Genomic DNA, 16,535 nt, shown 5'->3' with positions numbered 1-16,535 from the left:
TCTGTGGCATGGCTTATTTCATTATCATCTGGCACCAAAGAAGAAGACTGGACAGTATAAGGTTGAATCATGGCTTCTCTGGCGTTCATCCTGTATGGTGGAAGGTAGAATCTCTCTTGGATTCTTCTGTCTTGGAAGACAGAATCCCAAACTATCCTCTAGACTTACAAGCAATAAAGGCTATGGACTAAGTGATGGCCCTGGCTGCTATCAGCATTTCTGTCCATCTACATGCCCAGTAGATAAATTCACGAGTGTAGACTTGCAATGTACCAAAGTACATTTTCTCAAATTGATCCTGCTAAGCAGGGAAATACTGTCATTTGCACCTCACCTAAAATCAAGAGGAACCCAGAGATGTACTTTGCTCTGTCAGAAGGAAGCCACATCTCTTATGCTTCAGTTCACAAGTTCACCCTTCCTCAACTGCTTCTTGTTCAGTACTGAAGCCAGGCTCTCTCACAACACTATCCTTTTCCTTTTTTATGGAAAGTATTCCATCTTGCTTCCAGTTGTGTCCCATTTGTCTTTACAGTAGCTGTGCGTGTTTGAGGGGATGAATAACCACAGACACACAGACTGCTCAGTCTGGGGAGACAGGAAAGAGCACTGCTGACAGTGGGAAGGCCATTCCTCAGCATTCCTTTCAGCCCTTGGAATGGCAGTGGCATGATTTACATCTGTTCTGGTTTATTTTTAAAGGGGTTGAATCCTCTGAAGTTTTTGAGTTCACAGACATCTTTTGTTTCATCACACCTGTTTATATTCTGTCTCCCCTTCTGATCTAAGTCAGTGGGTTCTCCCTGACCAACGTTGTTGACATGTTATACTGAGAGAGGGATTTTAAGGAGACAATCTAGGGAATTCAATCTTCAACAGTCTCTCAAGTTTTTAGGGTATACAGCTGCTTTCATATTATTCTGGAATGTCCACATTCCCTATAATTTAATGTCTCCACATCATTATCTGGGCCAGAGGAAGATATGCTTTTTCGAATTCTTGGGCCAAAAGCCTGTGGTTTTGGGCCAAGAAAATGAGACCAGCCATGGAATTGCACTCTCTTAGACATGCAGGTGAATTGATAGGTAATCACAGCCACATGTGGGAAATGCCCTCCACAAAGACCTTCCTCTGACCTTACCAATAATAGCTTCCTTCAGGCTCGATTCCACAGGCAAGATGTTCTTCTCCACCAGCTCCATGGGCCCTGGCCTCTGCGCTATCTTCTCATTGAGGTCATCTGCCAGCCTGGCTCTCTTCAGCTTCAGCTGCTTAGCCTGCAAGGAGGGTTCAGCTGAGGTCTCTGTTTGGGGAAGAGTAAGTGAAATGGCATCAATCCAACAATGGTCAAGCCATGCCCTTCAGCAGTATTTTAATTCTATTCAGAAAGGTAACTGTAGATAACAGTAGGTAACTACAGAAAAACAGTCGATAGATAACAGTAGGTAACTATGCACTACAGATATGAGAGATGTTATGTATATTTAGGTTATAGAGATAACTACAGTAGCCCTTTTGACAAATCCACTGTTCTCAAACTGATGCCACCCAATTCTCATTCATCTTTTCCCCCTGGTTGTGCCCCAAGCTTGGTGCTCAGCAGCAGCACAGCGCTCCCTCTCTGAAGCTGAGGTTTGTTATTAATCACATCAAATCTGCCTCAATCCCTCTTGGACATTTTATAGTGTCTTCCCTTAGCAGAAGAGCAATCCATGGTCATTCTATTTCATTGCTGCTCAGCTATACAAAACTGCACAATTTGAATTCACACAACAGATTTTACTGAGAATAATCTCCAAGCAAAGAGAGTTGAATCCCTCTCAAGGAATCATGCAACAGGCATGATCTTCTGCCCATTCCCAAGTGGAAGGAAGCCTTGGGGATCAGAGGCAAAGCAGAATGCTGTTAAAAAGGTAGTTACAATAAAGTTTATTGTTGATGTTTTCATGTTCAGCACTTGCCATACCTTCCAGAATGTGCATCCTAACCAGCTCTGATCTCTCTGGCCGGGAGCGGATTTTGCGTTTCAGATAGTCCTCTGTCTGCAGCAAAAACAGACAAGCAAGAACCACTTTCAGCTGATCAGACACAGGAGTGAAGGACTCTTGAACAGCACAATGAAAAGAAACAACCATCTTTAGCTGTTACTGAGATCTAAATAAGCACAAAACGGAGAAGGGACCTATCTCCTGTCCCAGTGCATCCAGAGAATGAGCTTACTCTAAAGATGACCTTCTATTGTAATGACCTCAGTCAATTGTGCAATGCTGCCCCACAGAACAGAAACTGGGAAGGACGTCCTCAGGAGCTGAAGTCCTTTTCCCATTGTATATGCACCACCACTAACTTGTGTCAGAGAAACATCCATGAGATTTCTTTTTACGTGAAAGATAAATGCACTGGATCCACTGTTCACAGAAAATACTTTCATGTACTGCTGGCATTCAGGGCCGACTTGTAGTTTGGGCATACTCTTTACTTTGACTAAAGATGTGTTATTTGTTAAGCTAAAGACCCCATGCAGTCCCTTGGGGGGCAGAATCTAAATGCTGTGACAAGGCTGACTTCACTTCCAGAGCTGCTTTTGGCTCTGTCTTTAGAGAAAGTGTTATGGAGCAATGTGCAGAGATGACCCTGACAGGCTGAACATGTTACTCTTTACACTGCTGAGGAATGGGAAGCTGGAAGCAGCAGGTAATAGACTGGTAAGTACTGGACATCAGGATGGGCCTTCAGAGAAAATAAGTATTAAAGTCGGTCAGAAAACTGCACCACAGTTGCTCAGCTGCCCACATAAAAATATTAACTTAGTAAGGTTTTAGGAAAACAAGAGAAATAAGCAAAAGCCCTTTGGTCACTGGTCTTAATGCAAAGCCCCTGTTGCAATCCTTCCACAGTTTAAATGGCTTCCCTTGCAGTTTCTAATCACAGCTGTTATTTTTCTTTACATATGTTGCTTTCACTTTTCAAACAAAACTTAGTCATAACATTCATTCCACTGTAGGCTAATCAGAAAAAAATATCCCCAGAGGCCTTTTGAGGAACAGAAATTATCAAGAAACTCCCCAGTTAGAAAAGGTGGTACATGAAGTATGATGCCTGGCTTCCTCTTTCTGTAGAGCCACAAGTCTGTGATTTCAGTGTCACAAGATTTTTGGGGGGATCCTCTCTATTGAATTTTCAATTTGTCTATTCTCCTAGGTAATAACTGCATGTGCAGGTAACAGAGAAACTTTCCTCAAAGCTGGAACTAAGCTCCACATGATAAGAGCATTTAATAGCATTTAAGGGCAAAACTAACACCATAAAAATAAAAATGTCAAGTGCCTGGACATTGGGGAAGAAGAGTATCAGCCATTTCCAGAAAGATGACTCCAGGGAAAATCCAGGCACCATTTTCAATGGATTTAACCATTTCACTGAGGGTTAACCAGCACCACATGCAAGCTCAGAACACCCCATCTAATACACCTCTGACTACAGAAAGCTGCATTACATCCATGATATGCACCCTTCCCTTCTGCATCTCTTTAGCAGCTACAGGATGCCCAAAACACAAGACATACTATTCCTGACTTGCCCAAAACATTAAAGATTATATTGCATCTTACCCTGGCACGCTCCAAACTCTTTCTTTGTTCATGAAATGCAGCTGGACTTTTCAGAGCTGTGGAGAGGAAAAGCATTTAGAAAATTAATTAGAATGATGGAAGTTCTCTCACTGCACAACCCTTCAGGCCAACTAAGTTAACAAACACACCACAGCAACTGCCTCCTGCATCTTCCAACACACTGAGGCAGATCTGCAGCTGGTACCAAGCAATGGAAAGTGCCACACTCCATCTGACAGCACAGGGACACAGGAACTGAGCTGAAATTTTTGTGGGCCACTGGAGTGCCTAACAAGTACACTCCTAGTCAAACTAATCACTGTTCCCAAAGTTGGGTCCAAGAGCAGGATTCAGAAACAGCCCCCCAAAAAAAGCCTTTTACAAGCTTCAGTAGAGAGTAAAATATCCAGGACCCTTGTGGGAATGGCTCTGAAACACTGAAGAGGTCAAACTGCTGGAAGGATGGGGGACAATGCTAATGAACTGTAAATCCCCTTTACTATCTTTTAATCTTTTAAAGGAAGCTGCAGGTCTTTCCAGAATCTGGGCCTGTGTTTTGTACACATGCAAGGACTGGCTGCAAACCCTGAGGGTCCACAGCACACAAATACTGCACTCTGTAAGAGGAATTACTGTGAGAATAGGGACACTGGGAGAGAAAAGTACATCTGTCTGTGTAGTGACAGAAAACCACAGCTTGAGGAATTAACTTCAGCTCTCCACAGAACAGACCTTCTCACCCCCTTGGGCCCTGTTTAAAACCAGAGCCAAAATGGATCAGGTTTTAAGAAACTGATCCTCTGCTGTCCAGGACCACACTAACCCTGGAGGAATCTCTCACTCTGCCTGGCTCCTCTGCAGCACACAACGCTCACGTCCCACAGTAAAACCAGAGGGGTGGGGGGCTGGTGGTGCCAGGAGCTCCTCACAGTTTCCCTGAAGCTGCAAGTAGCTTGTTTTTTGTTTTTTTGTTTTTTAAAAACGACCACACTCTGGTTTGTATTAAGTCACTGAAGGGAGTGTAATAATTTCTTTTCATATTTCTAAATTGCTCATATCTTAAACCATCTGAATTACCATCCAGCTAAACAGAAAAGTTAAAGAACTTCAGCTTAAAAGATAAGTTGCAAGCCTTTTGAAGACAGAAAACTAAGCTCATAGAGTTAGTAACTCTGAAGTGTTGCATCTAGGTCCTGTGAAAAATAGCCTGCTGATATTATTTTTCACTTCAGACTAGTGATTAAGTACTTCTCAAATATAAATTCATAATGAAGTCTCAAAAGACTTAAATAGAAGCCCCTGCATTAACACAATGTAAGAAACTATTCTAACACATGTGGAGCCTTCCACACTCTTTCTTACAGAATGAAACTGAGCAGCCACAGAAAGGTTTAAGACACATTGTGTGAAATATAGAGTCTCCTTCTGATACCAAGATGATTTTTTGCCTTTTCTTTTATATACCTTTTACGTATCCTCAATATTCTTAGGATGCATACTTGTAATTCCTTAAGTCTGATAATTTAGAATTGTCCTAGCATTCTGTTAGGCCAGGAGACCAAACATCCTAAAGGCCTCGCAGCTGGAGGCCGGAAAGCCCTGCACTACCTTGGGAAACCAAGGTCCTCCCTAGAACATATCCTGTAAACTAGAGATGTGTCACATCCATGGGGGAATTCCTCAGATGGGGAAATATCACACCATTCATCCAGGCCTCCCACTGGGGCATCCTTGTTGGATATGCTAATTTGTGAGGTCTGTAAATTGTATACACAATCTATCGTGTGTGTGCATTGTGGCACATCCCACCTCGGCAAAGTGATGCACCATAAGGATCCTTATTAAAATACTGGAGTAAAAACCCTTATCCCTTAACCGTGTCTGGCTCTCAATTTTTTAAGACCAGGGAAAGGCATCACCTCTAGGTTCACATCAATGGAGTAAGAAGTAGAATTCAGTCCACATGGCAGGAATTCTGATCATGCCAGGCATCGTAGATGGATTTGGAGTACAGAAGTGAATGAAGAATAATTTGTAGAATAAATTAACAATAACTGAAAACCACAGTGAGTGTGTATACAGACCCCTACAACAATGGGGCAAATAGTTCCTGCTCAGACTAGTTCCATAAATCTGATTACAGAGAAATCACCAGAGAAATTTACACAAGCTGTGAAACACACTTTGAGATAAATCAGAGGTATGGTAGGGATATTGTTTGGCAATAACTACAAAAATAAGGCAGAAAACTTCCCCATCTAGCTGAGGCACCAACAAGGCCTCAGCTGATGCTTGCAATGAGGTGTCCTGATCATGGCACTTCAATGAAGAGCAAGGAACAAGCAATACTCTTTTCAAGTCGAGTGAGCTGCTTGTGAATTCCCATGTGCTTGAACCTGAACCTGCTTTCCTTTCACTGTGGGCATCTCACACAAAAGCAAAATAAAAGCTCAGGTCCACTTGGACAAAGAGAGCAAGCGACATTTAAACCTGCAGAAACATCTACCCTGGAGACAAGCGAAGCAGGATTCATCTTGAGTCTTCAAAAACTCTCTAGCAGAATGCGCAGACGCAGCAGTAATTAATTCTTTACTCTCCCCTTCCTGCCTACCTCTGCTGTCAGTATGAGGCAGCAGATGAACTTTAAGTGACATTTCCCTGACCACAGCTAATGGTCAGGAAAGCCAACTGCAGGAGTTCAGCTGGTGTCATAGGCAGTCCAGGAAAACTCTTGCATACAGAAGAACAAAGCAAGAGAAGAATCCCTGAGAAGGAAAAAAGAAAAAACACGCATGCATTTAATAGTAAGTAACACAGAGCTGCCACAGGAACAATCTTGCAAAGAACACTCATGACCAGGTCTCTGAAACGTGCACTGGGATGTAGCTCTCTGGGCTGGCAACATGACAGAGAACTTCATATTTGACCTCTGAAAATGTCAAGAGGGCACAAATCCTCCACTGCTTCCCTCAGCAATCCAGGATGAGGTTGATATGTCAGAACAGGGTGTCTATTGTAAAATCATGCTCCACTTGAAGTTAACTAATCCTTGCATATTTTTTTGCTTTGAAATGACTACTTAACCAAGAGCTGTGGAGTAACTCTGTTAACTTAACTACAGCAAATTAAAAAAAGGAAAAATATAATCCCATTAAGTACTCTGAAGCAATAAGGGTCTGGGTGAGGTCTAAAGGAGACCCTAAAGTGCAGATAAGCCCCTTTTCCAGCTCCTACCCATCCTACCCAGCCACTTAGCACTGATCCCTGCAAAACTGTTCCTGTGCCTCATAAGCAGTCTGGGTCGCTCACCAGAGTGCTGCTCCATCCATTCCACTCACAAGTATCCAAAACTGCCCAAGCTCTGCCCTTCTCTGCCCTATCAGCTGTGGGGGCTCCTTCTGGCACTGTATGTGAATGAGTGGCTGAGCTGGTGGGGCAGAACCTGTGCAAACCAGGGGGTGTGGGGCAGCATTCCCACTCTGTCCCCAGCCCTTAGGACCTGAAGTATCACATACAACCACAGATGGTTAGGGATGAGGAAATTCCAATCACCTGATGCCTTCTGACTGCTCAGCCTGCGTAAAATACACTAAACTCTTCCTTACAGTAGTTTGTCTAACCTGTTCTTGGAGACCTCTCATGAAAAAATGTAGCATTATTGCAGAGGAATTATCACTACACAAATGTTTTTACTATTCAAAAACCTTTCTGAATATCTAACTTATATTTTCCTTCCTACATTTTATACTCTTTGTTCTCCACCTTGCCTGCAAACATTACAGAGAACGATTTATTTTCTTCCTCTTTGCATCCACCCCTTTTGAAAATTTCAGTTCTCCTACAATCTTCTGATATACAAAATTACCAAAGGCAGCTTCTTCAACCTTCCCTTGCAGGTAACATTATCCAGACCTTTGCTTGTTTAGTCTCTTTTGGACTCCTTCCATTTGAGGTGCATTTTTGTTGAAGCCTAGTGTCCAGAACCAGGTACATATTCCAGCCTAGGCTTTACTGGCTGTTATAGAGATAAATGATTATTCAATAACACTTCTCAGCCACATGTCCCAGCCAGTTTGCCTTGTTTTTGTACATAAAACAAACAACGTTCACTTGTGCTTGTCTCACCATCCACTCTCCAATCCTCTTCTGCAGAGCTGGTACCAAGCCAGCCACTCCTCATCCTCAATTCAAGCCACTGACTAGGTGTTACAAAATGTGGACATTCTGCCTTTCTCTTTCACTCATGTTGTTGGCTTCTCCAACACTGGGAGTCCCACTCCTGTCCTCCCCCCAGCCTATTAACCTGGAGCTTAATAACCAGGCAGACTGTTCCTTTGTTTACATCACATCACTGAAAATACTGAATCCTGTCAAACACTGATTTTCTCCCTTCCCATCCCACCCAACAACCCTGCTCAACTCAGCCTCCCAGTCTGACACCAAGCCTTTTCCAATCCTGTTCCCTCACAAGTTGCATAGGGCAGCTTCAAGTAGTCCCAGCTTGCTTCCAAAAACATCAGGAAAGGCTGTTTCAAGCACCTTACTAAACCCAAGAAGTGCAAAACCACATTTAATACCCTGAATTCCCTGGGAAGCATTTCAACAAATATTTAGTCTGCTGGCAGATCCAGCTTCAGTAGTGATCTCCTTTTCCCCGCTTTCCATGTCCCATGTGTTTTTGCCTTGCCACCGATGCTCCAATTGTACTGCACAGGGAGCTCTGCTATGGAACTGCTGCCATAAAGTATCTCCTGCACCTCTCCATGGCACCTGCTCCTCTCCAAACTTAACTTGAATCCTTGACCTAACTGTCCAGCTACCTTTGAGTGAGCCCTGATGAGAACTGAGTGCTGCCAGAGGAAAAAAAACACCAAACTTGCCAAACTACAACAGCAGTATGAGCTGGTATTTTTTTGTTTTCCACTGTATGCAGAAAATAAATAGTTGACAATGCAGAAGTAACTTCTGCTCAATTTCAGTTAGGTTACCTCCTGCTGCATTTTGATTTTATTTCTACATGATACGTACATGGCATTTTCAGCCTCAGTAACCTGCAGTTCCATTTCTCCCTCATTCCTGTACCTAGGTCTGGGTCAAAGCATGTCAGCCCTTGGTTATGCTGACAAAATCATCTGTAGACTCTGATCACAGTTGTTTTGAAAGAGTTATTTTAACCTGGATTGGTATGCTGGTTTACAGCACAGCTCCACAAATAATAGTGTCAGCAAAGCTGAGCACAACTGCCCTGCCAGACAAAGTCAGAAATGAGAGGCTGAGTTTAAGGCCAGCACTCTAGCAGGAGCCCCATCCTTCGGAGCCATGGCCCCCACATCTTCAAATTGCCCCATCCACCACAGGAAGACAGCCTGGTGTTACAAATGGCCCAACAAGCACTAAGAAAGGCTCAGTGACAGATGGGGCAATAGCATCACCAATGGCGCTTGGGACAGCACAGTCCAGCAGGTGACCTCCACTGAGCTGTTCACACTTTTGTCACACTTGGACAACTGTGGCAGTTTGTGACATCTGTTGTTAGGAGGATGAGTTTTACCCCTCACCTTCAGATGACTGACAGCAGGACTTGATTTTCCTGCCACAGATGGGCTGGCTAGCAAGGATCTCATGAAATTCCTACCACAAGCATCCTATTTCTTTAGTCTCTCTGCTGCCTGTTGTGGAGCATTTTGAGGGTTCATCTCTGGAATTCCTGAAGTATTAGCATCTTTGTGGCCACACCCTTAGCTACCACGAGAAACCTCCCTGCACATCAATGATGCAACTGTTCTGTGCCTCCACCCTGCTTCAAATATGTTGCAGCTATCCATTGCAACTGTGTTCTTGCACCTGACCCCCAAAACCAAGCAGCAGCACACAAGAGCATCTACATTCACCCACACCTTTCCATATAAAGCCCAGAGATGAAAGTTGCTAATCTTCACTTCAAAGCAATGTATTAATTCCTATGAAACAGGGTGCAAACTGCAATGCCTGAGTTCAGTGTTCCTCCAGTCCAAGCCACATTTTGCAGATGGCAAAGTGTGAATGAATCACAGAACCACAGAATGGTTTGGGTTGGAAGAAACCTTAAAGATCATGTAGTTCCAACCCCCCTGCTATGGTTGCAGGGACACCTTCCACTAGACCAGATTGCTCCAAGTCCCATCCAGCCAGGCCTTGAGACACTGCTGCAAAGCATCAAACTGGTGCTGCTATGAACAACAGACTGAATCAAGGATCAGGAATCAAATCCAAATCTTCAACGTAACAGCAGAGACAAAAAGCTGGGTAAAATGGCCCACACATTTCTGTTCAGGGCTTATCCCACAGTGTACAAAAGCAGATTTTAGCCATGCAAAGCTTTCAAAGATATTCATAGGCAGACTCTGAGTTCCTGTCACCTAGTGTGAGAAATAAGTGGAATCAGAAGCACACTGAGACACTCTAAGAATGAAACACAGCAGGGGAAGGGGACTGACCCAACTGCTGAGAAAAAGAGGCCAAAATACCCATACACTCTGCATTTGCTTATACAGCTGACAGAAGACACTGAGGTTTGCACGGAACCAAGCAGAGGGAAGAAAGAAAGGCAAAAGGATCTGCACAGATCCTCATAGCTCAAGTGCTTTGTGGGAAGCAGAGGCTGCAAAGCCTTCTGTAATCAGTAAATCACTACTCGAGGCTGTCAGACTTGTAGACTGACAGAGGACAGGAAGCACATGAGCTGTCCTTGGCCATAGTATCTAGCTCATCATAGACAACAAGGTGATATTTCAACTGCAAATCAGTTGGTAAGACAACACACAATGTTTGTAGAAAGGCTACAGCTAAATTCAGAATACTGAGTCAATACTTTGCTCCTCAGTTAGACTCATTCCTAAGGGAAAGGAGAAACCTTCCTTTGCTATGACAAAGAGACATATCCAAACCCTAACTCAGATATGCTGATTTAATCCAGAAAGACAGAAGGCCTTCTGCTGCAGCTATATACCCCTGCTCTCAACCAAATTCTGGTTTCTCTCTCTTGTTTACTATGCTTTCGTAAAAAGATGAGACAAGTACTGGAAATAGGCTCGATGACTTCCGCCGTTGGTTGAGGGTGGGGCTCCCACCCATAGGATTTGCTAAGAGACACAGAACTGAACGACAGAGCAAGGCAGTTTTAGCACTTTCTTCCTCCCTTCATCTTCACCCCACTTTCAAAAAGCATGTTCAAAAAGCATTTCTCACAGCGTGGAAGAAAAAGGTATTAAAAAACTGGGTCACATGCACAGAAGGGGTTGTCATCTTGCCAGTGGGGCAGTGTCAAAGAGCTGCTGCTGTGTGCTGCAGAAATATGAAAAGGGGCTGGAGAATACACAGCTGAGAGAAGGGAGATGTCCATGAGTATCCTTTTCTCCATCTGCAGCTCTGAGGAAGTTTCTCACTCAAGACACAGAACAGATCACACTTCAGAATTCTTGATACCATACCTCAACACTGATAAATGACCTTGGATTAAGGGTAAAATATGAGTAACAAATTAAAGATAGGGGGAAAAGCAACAACTGGTAAATCGTGATTATTCAAATCCCAAAATGCATAAACTCAGAAAATTCAAAATTAAGACTGTCATAAAAAAGTCAATGCAAATGTTTATGAAGGTAAGAAACACATCTCTGACATTCAAACAGATGTAGCTTGCCCTTCAGTGACACCCTTCAATGAGAGTGTTATTGTGACTGAAGGATTATGAGTGTTCCCAGTCCCAAACGGATGAAAGACTGGAGAAAGGATCCTTCCCATGCTGCTTCTGTTGCCAGCACTGCCAAAGCACAGCATTACAGTCACAGAGCTGCAGCTCTTAGCAGCACTGCCCTGCTACTCCAGTCAACAGAGACACACGCAGAAAACAGCAGCCAAACGAAGTCCCTGCTAGCAGATCGCCTGTGAGCCCCAGGCTGCTGTGCAAGCCTAGCTGAGGTCCTGCCTCCCTGACATCCTCCTGACACCCCGCCTTAGAGAGCCAGCCCTTCTCCTGGCTCAGCATTCTGAACCTGCACGGCTCAGGCAGTTGCTTTCCCCAAGAAGAGCCACTTCCCAGCTCCCTCCCTGGGCTTGCCCTGGCTGCTGAGCACTCAGGCAGGGGAGCTGCGGTGTGCCTCAGCTCACTCACCATGGAGACACTCGCAGCCGAGCTGCTTCCAGGGCCTGCAGCAGGCACTGCTCCAGAGCCCACCTTCAGCAAGACTGGCAGTGACTTCAGTACAGAGTATCCCACCGATGCAGCTGAAGTTTAAGATTTTCATTAATTGTGTGAAAAGCCTAAACGTTTGTCACAGTAAACATGAAATTACTGGCAGAAAGGACTAAGATTTTTCCAAGGCCCAACACTGAGTTAATTTAAAATCTAACATATGTGCAATTTCTCAGAAAGTTCATCCTCTTTAGAAGCAAAATGGAAATTGTCACCCATGGTAACAGTTATCAGATCTGTGGATGACTATGGCTATGGCTCTGTGTCAAAAAACATTTACAGCAAATACAAATAATGTATAATCTGCTCCATCCATCACCATTAACTCTTTGCATTCAAAAGACACTACCTAAATCCTGAAATAAAAAAAGGCAAAGCTTCATTACAATCAGGATTATGCCACCTCCGAACTGGAAAGGAAAAGGGACATAAGGAACATCTACCAGGAACCCTCTGATCCATGCATTCGTGGACCAGACTTCATGCCTGATAACTTTCCAGAGTGCCCAGGGTGAGAAAGGTATGGGGTCACAAAAATGAGAGACCATTCCCAGACAACAAGAAAGAATGAAGCTAACACAACTGTGGGAACACAAAGGGAAACAACTGCATTGCCTGTCAGACTTTACTCCTCTGAACTATCACGTTTCTCTTGCAACTGGCAGAGTTAAACCTTCTATCATGGCAGGGATCAAGGACCACATGCAGCCTATCAAACACCTGAGCATGGTCTTCCTTCTACAGCTTCAAAAAGGGCAAACAGCACATTTCCATCCTAACACAATGACTTTACTACTCCAATTGTGTCTTATTAATCACAGATCATACAGACACATGGAGAACCTACTCAGACAGGTATCTAAAAATAAAAGAAAAGCAGATGCAGTTTTTAGTCCTATAACAATGAGACTCTCAGATTAAATGTACAGCCAGCCTTCTACACACAAAGACTGAAGGCTTTGAAATTGTGCTCTAAGAAAAATTATCAAAGTCAAATAACCAGCAAATAATTCCTTGGAGACAAGTTATAGGTATACAATGAAACTAAAATAAAAACAGTTACAGATTTCTGTGCAACACACCAGAAACAGAAAATATGGAGAGGACAGCTACAGCAAGTGTCCTCTATTTTTTTGTTTTTAATTTTACAGTACTTGCTCAGTGTTCCAGTGTTACTCTCAGAGCATGACACTGAGTATATTAAAAGTCTAGCTGCAGCTTTATTTACATTCCACATATATGTTTTTAACTCCTTGTCCTAAATGAAATTACAGTTCCAGCTTAAAAGCATGAAAGAGAAGCAGCTGCCAATGCGCAGAACAGCAGGCATAAAATGGCAGCCAAGTGAAAACTTGTATTTTTGCTTGATTACTATAAATAGATTCCATAAAACTGCAGGAATGTCACTACAAAGATCTGGTATGTAAAGTGGTGAGAGAATGACGGGGACACATTACGTAGCAGCAAGAGATATTTCAGGGTGTTAAAGCAATGGGTTTAGCTGCAGCTCTAACAGAACACATCACAACCTTGAAATGTCGGCTGTGGAGCCACGCTACAACAGTTCCAAGTCAGTAGAACTCCACCCAGGCGCAGCAGTTCATCTATCCTGGCCCTTATGTAGAAGACAAAACATATCTGAGGCATGAAGAATTGCCCCTGAAGTCACCAGCATGATGGCAGAACAACTCTTGCCATGAAAAATACTACACCTGCGGGTTACTCTCATGTTCCAACAGCTTGCTGCCTCTCCTTTCTCTGACACACACAGAAAGATGCTCCCACTGCCAATTAACAGCTGAAATTTATAAAATTTTATTTGCTTTTGTTTTGTTTCTGACATTTAATATGTTCTACTGTAGCTATTGTATGTAACAGGAACCAAAGGTTGACAGGTCTCCTTCAATTAGCACACACAGTATAAGTCAACAAGATTCATAATTAGAAATAAGAATAAATGAGAAAATATTAACATAAATATTAATTACAGAGCCATGCAGCAAGAAAGCTAGAAGTGCATCATTTTCAAGTATTTAATTTTTTTTTTTTTCTAAACTGAAAAGTGGTTAGACTATCAGGTAAAGGCTAAAGCAGAAATAGCATTTTTAGCTCCTCTACACAAACACAAGTGTGACTGTATGGCCAAATCTTGGGGTTGAGATGTTGAAGTCTAGAGACATGATTTAACCTTAGAAACTCACATGTGGCAAGCAGTTTGCTTCCCAAATTCAGTATCTCAAAGATCCTTAGATTTTTGTGATGGTAGCTGTGCTGGATGCAGAAGCCCAGCTACTACAAGCTTTGTCTAGATGATGATCAACACTGATATGCCAAAGCATAACCTGTGTTCTGTACTCTTAAATCACCAGCTGTCTCCACTAAATAGCAATTCCTTCAAAATTCATTCTAAGCAACGTCTCACAGACTCCCAAAAAAGCAAACACTGCATTTTAGTTTTATAACAAATATTACATTTTGTCCACTAACCCTACCGCTAATAAAAAATGCAGCAAGTGATATGAAAGGCTAATGAGATGATAATCATTAGACTGCCTGCTGTATTACAGTAATTTCTAATCATGTGACATGCTGGATTGAACCATGGCATGCTCTCCTCATGGAGTCTGAGGACAAAATGCACTCTTGTACTCTGAAATAAGCTCGAGCATCCAGCAGGTTGCACATCCCAGCAGAAACTGCATCCCAGTGTTGGTAGCACAGACCTAGGGCACAGAAACACCTCAGCACCTGTTAAAGCAGTCCCTTTAGAATCTCCATGCACAAATTCCATCCTCTTTGGATCTACACACAGCCACGTGCTCTGCATCCCAGAACACAAACATACAGAGGAGGTGGATGTGGGCACAAAAACTGGCGAACATCAGATACACTGAAGTGAAAAAGAAGCTCCTGGAAGTTCTCAGCCTGTACAGCAGCCTCCTTCTAGCTTCCAGGGCAGGCAATGCCCTTTTCAAAGGACGCCTGTGTCATTTTTCAGAGACTCACACAGCACCACTACAGAGAAACACAAGGCACATTCCCAGAAATTATCTACTTCTGCTTCGCCTGCTTGGATAGATGTGATGGTCAAAACAGCTTTCCTGCAGGACTGTGTCATACAACAACCTTGCATTCTTGCCTGTGCTTAGTGTTGCTTAGTGTTTGCAGCCAGAAGCCAAAGACCAAAATCCTGATGGATGAAACAAACGGCATGTGAAGCTTTAAATCTTGCAAAAGAGAAAAAGAGCCACATATTTTGCATTACAGACTACTGCTACGTTTGCCAAATGTCTTTCCCCTAAAATTTTTTGCTGTTTTAGTTGAAGATACTTTCCACATCACTTTCTACTCAGATGTGCATTAGCTACTGTTTAAACACTGTCTTCAAGAGTGAAAAATGGGGTGTTTGACATTCCCCCCAAAAACTTTACAATAGCTATAACCTTTAAAACCTCAATACTAAAAAATGACAGCATCTGACTGTTCCTCTACAGCACAACATAGTTCAAAGAGTTGAGCACAGACAGCAGATTTTGTATAACTTGTATTTTGTGAGGACAAGAAGATGAAAATCATCTCTGCATAGCTACAAAAAAATGCAAATAGCAAAAAGGCTTGTCTATTTGCACTGTTAGAAAATAGGCCAAAACCTGAATAAACATAAAAATCCAGCTCTCCTTTTTTCAAGATACTGTCATTCTAACTCAGATCACAGATATGTCAGCTGCAGGTGAAGACTTGCTTCCCACCATTTTTCTAAGGGCAATTGAGAATTTTAATCTTGAACTAATGAATCCTGCTACTAGTAAAAGGTTACACAAAGTGGTAACAGAAAGCAAGAAGAATTAATGAAGCACAAAATGCAATTATTTTGAATCATTTTTCACTGCCTATAAATGCTTTATTTCTTGCTACAATACACTAATCTTTCAGTGGAGCAAAGCCCCACTGTAGGTGGCTGGTGGGTTGGGAAGGTTAAGTGAGATTAAGTGTACTTGGTAAAAAAATGTTGAGACATTTGCCTTTCCACTCTACCATATAAACAAAATTCCACATGGGACAAAGTAAGCAATTCACAGTTCTGTTATGAACAAGCACAGCAGGAGCAGCATGACTCTACTCTCACTTAAGGGTGACACAAACGTGTCATCTCCCACTCCTCATATTTACAGTGTCCAAAATACTTGTGTTGATGGAAGCCTGCAGTGACATTTCTCTTTCAGGGCACCAATTTGCAGAATAAATCTTATGTGGGGTTTAGATTCAGACAGGAGAACCAAAGGTACCAATGGGAGTTTGCACAGTACCGTAGCTTGTCATGTAAAACAAAACCTTTCACTTCTCCCACACTTGGCTCAGGGATTTTTCCATGGCTGTTTGCCTCAAGATATACAGGAACTGATCTGTATCACAGGCCAATCCAAAGGAACACACAGGAAAGCACAGTAAGACCAAAAGAGAAACCAAGTTGATGGTGAGGAAGTGACATCCCCACTCTGGATGTGAAGGTGAATTGGAGGTGTGGTGCCAGACAAGCTGTAGTCTGGTCCCATGGGCTGAATGCATATTAGCTCTAGGCAGAATATTTTCCACTTTACTTTCATTCCAATTTCATCCAGCTCTCAAACTTCATTTTATGGTGCAAAGCAAGGCACAGCAGGCAGGTGCAATCAGGGGCTTCACTTCAAAAA

At 42.9% G+C, this 16,535-nt stretch overlaps 1 protein-coding gene across 1 annotated transcript in view; it reads right to left on the bottom strand.

The window, feature by feature from the left end:
• The window catches only part of MRTFA (myocardin related transcription factor A), a 48,851-nt gene that overhangs the window by 11,608 nt on the left and 20,708 nt on the right, over window positions 1–16,535 (bottom strand). Inside the window, exons 3-5 of the mRNA XM_041416943.1 lie at window positions 3,612–3,667; window positions 1,967–2,042; window positions 1,142–1,303 (exon numbers count right to left, since the gene is read on the bottom strand). Of these exons, the coding sequence (XP_041272877.1) occupies window positions 1,142–1,303; window positions 1,967–2,042; window positions 3,612–3,667 (294 nt within the window). The remainder of the gene's footprint in view (window positions 1–1,141; window positions 1,304–1,966; window positions 2,043–3,611; window positions 3,668–16,535) is intronic.

This window comes from Onychostruthus taczanowskii, unplaced genomic scaffold (genome assembly GCF_017590055.1).
Source record: "Onychostruthus taczanowskii isolate IOZ18803 unplaced genomic scaffold, ASM1759005v1 scaffold53, whole genome shotgun sequence".
NCBI classification, from domain to species: Eukaryota; Metazoa; Chordata; class Aves; order Passeriformes; family Passeridae; genus Onychostruthus; species Onychostruthus taczanowskii.
Note: the sequence above shows the minus strand (reverse complement) of the source record. Positions and strands in the feature narration are given on the sequence as shown.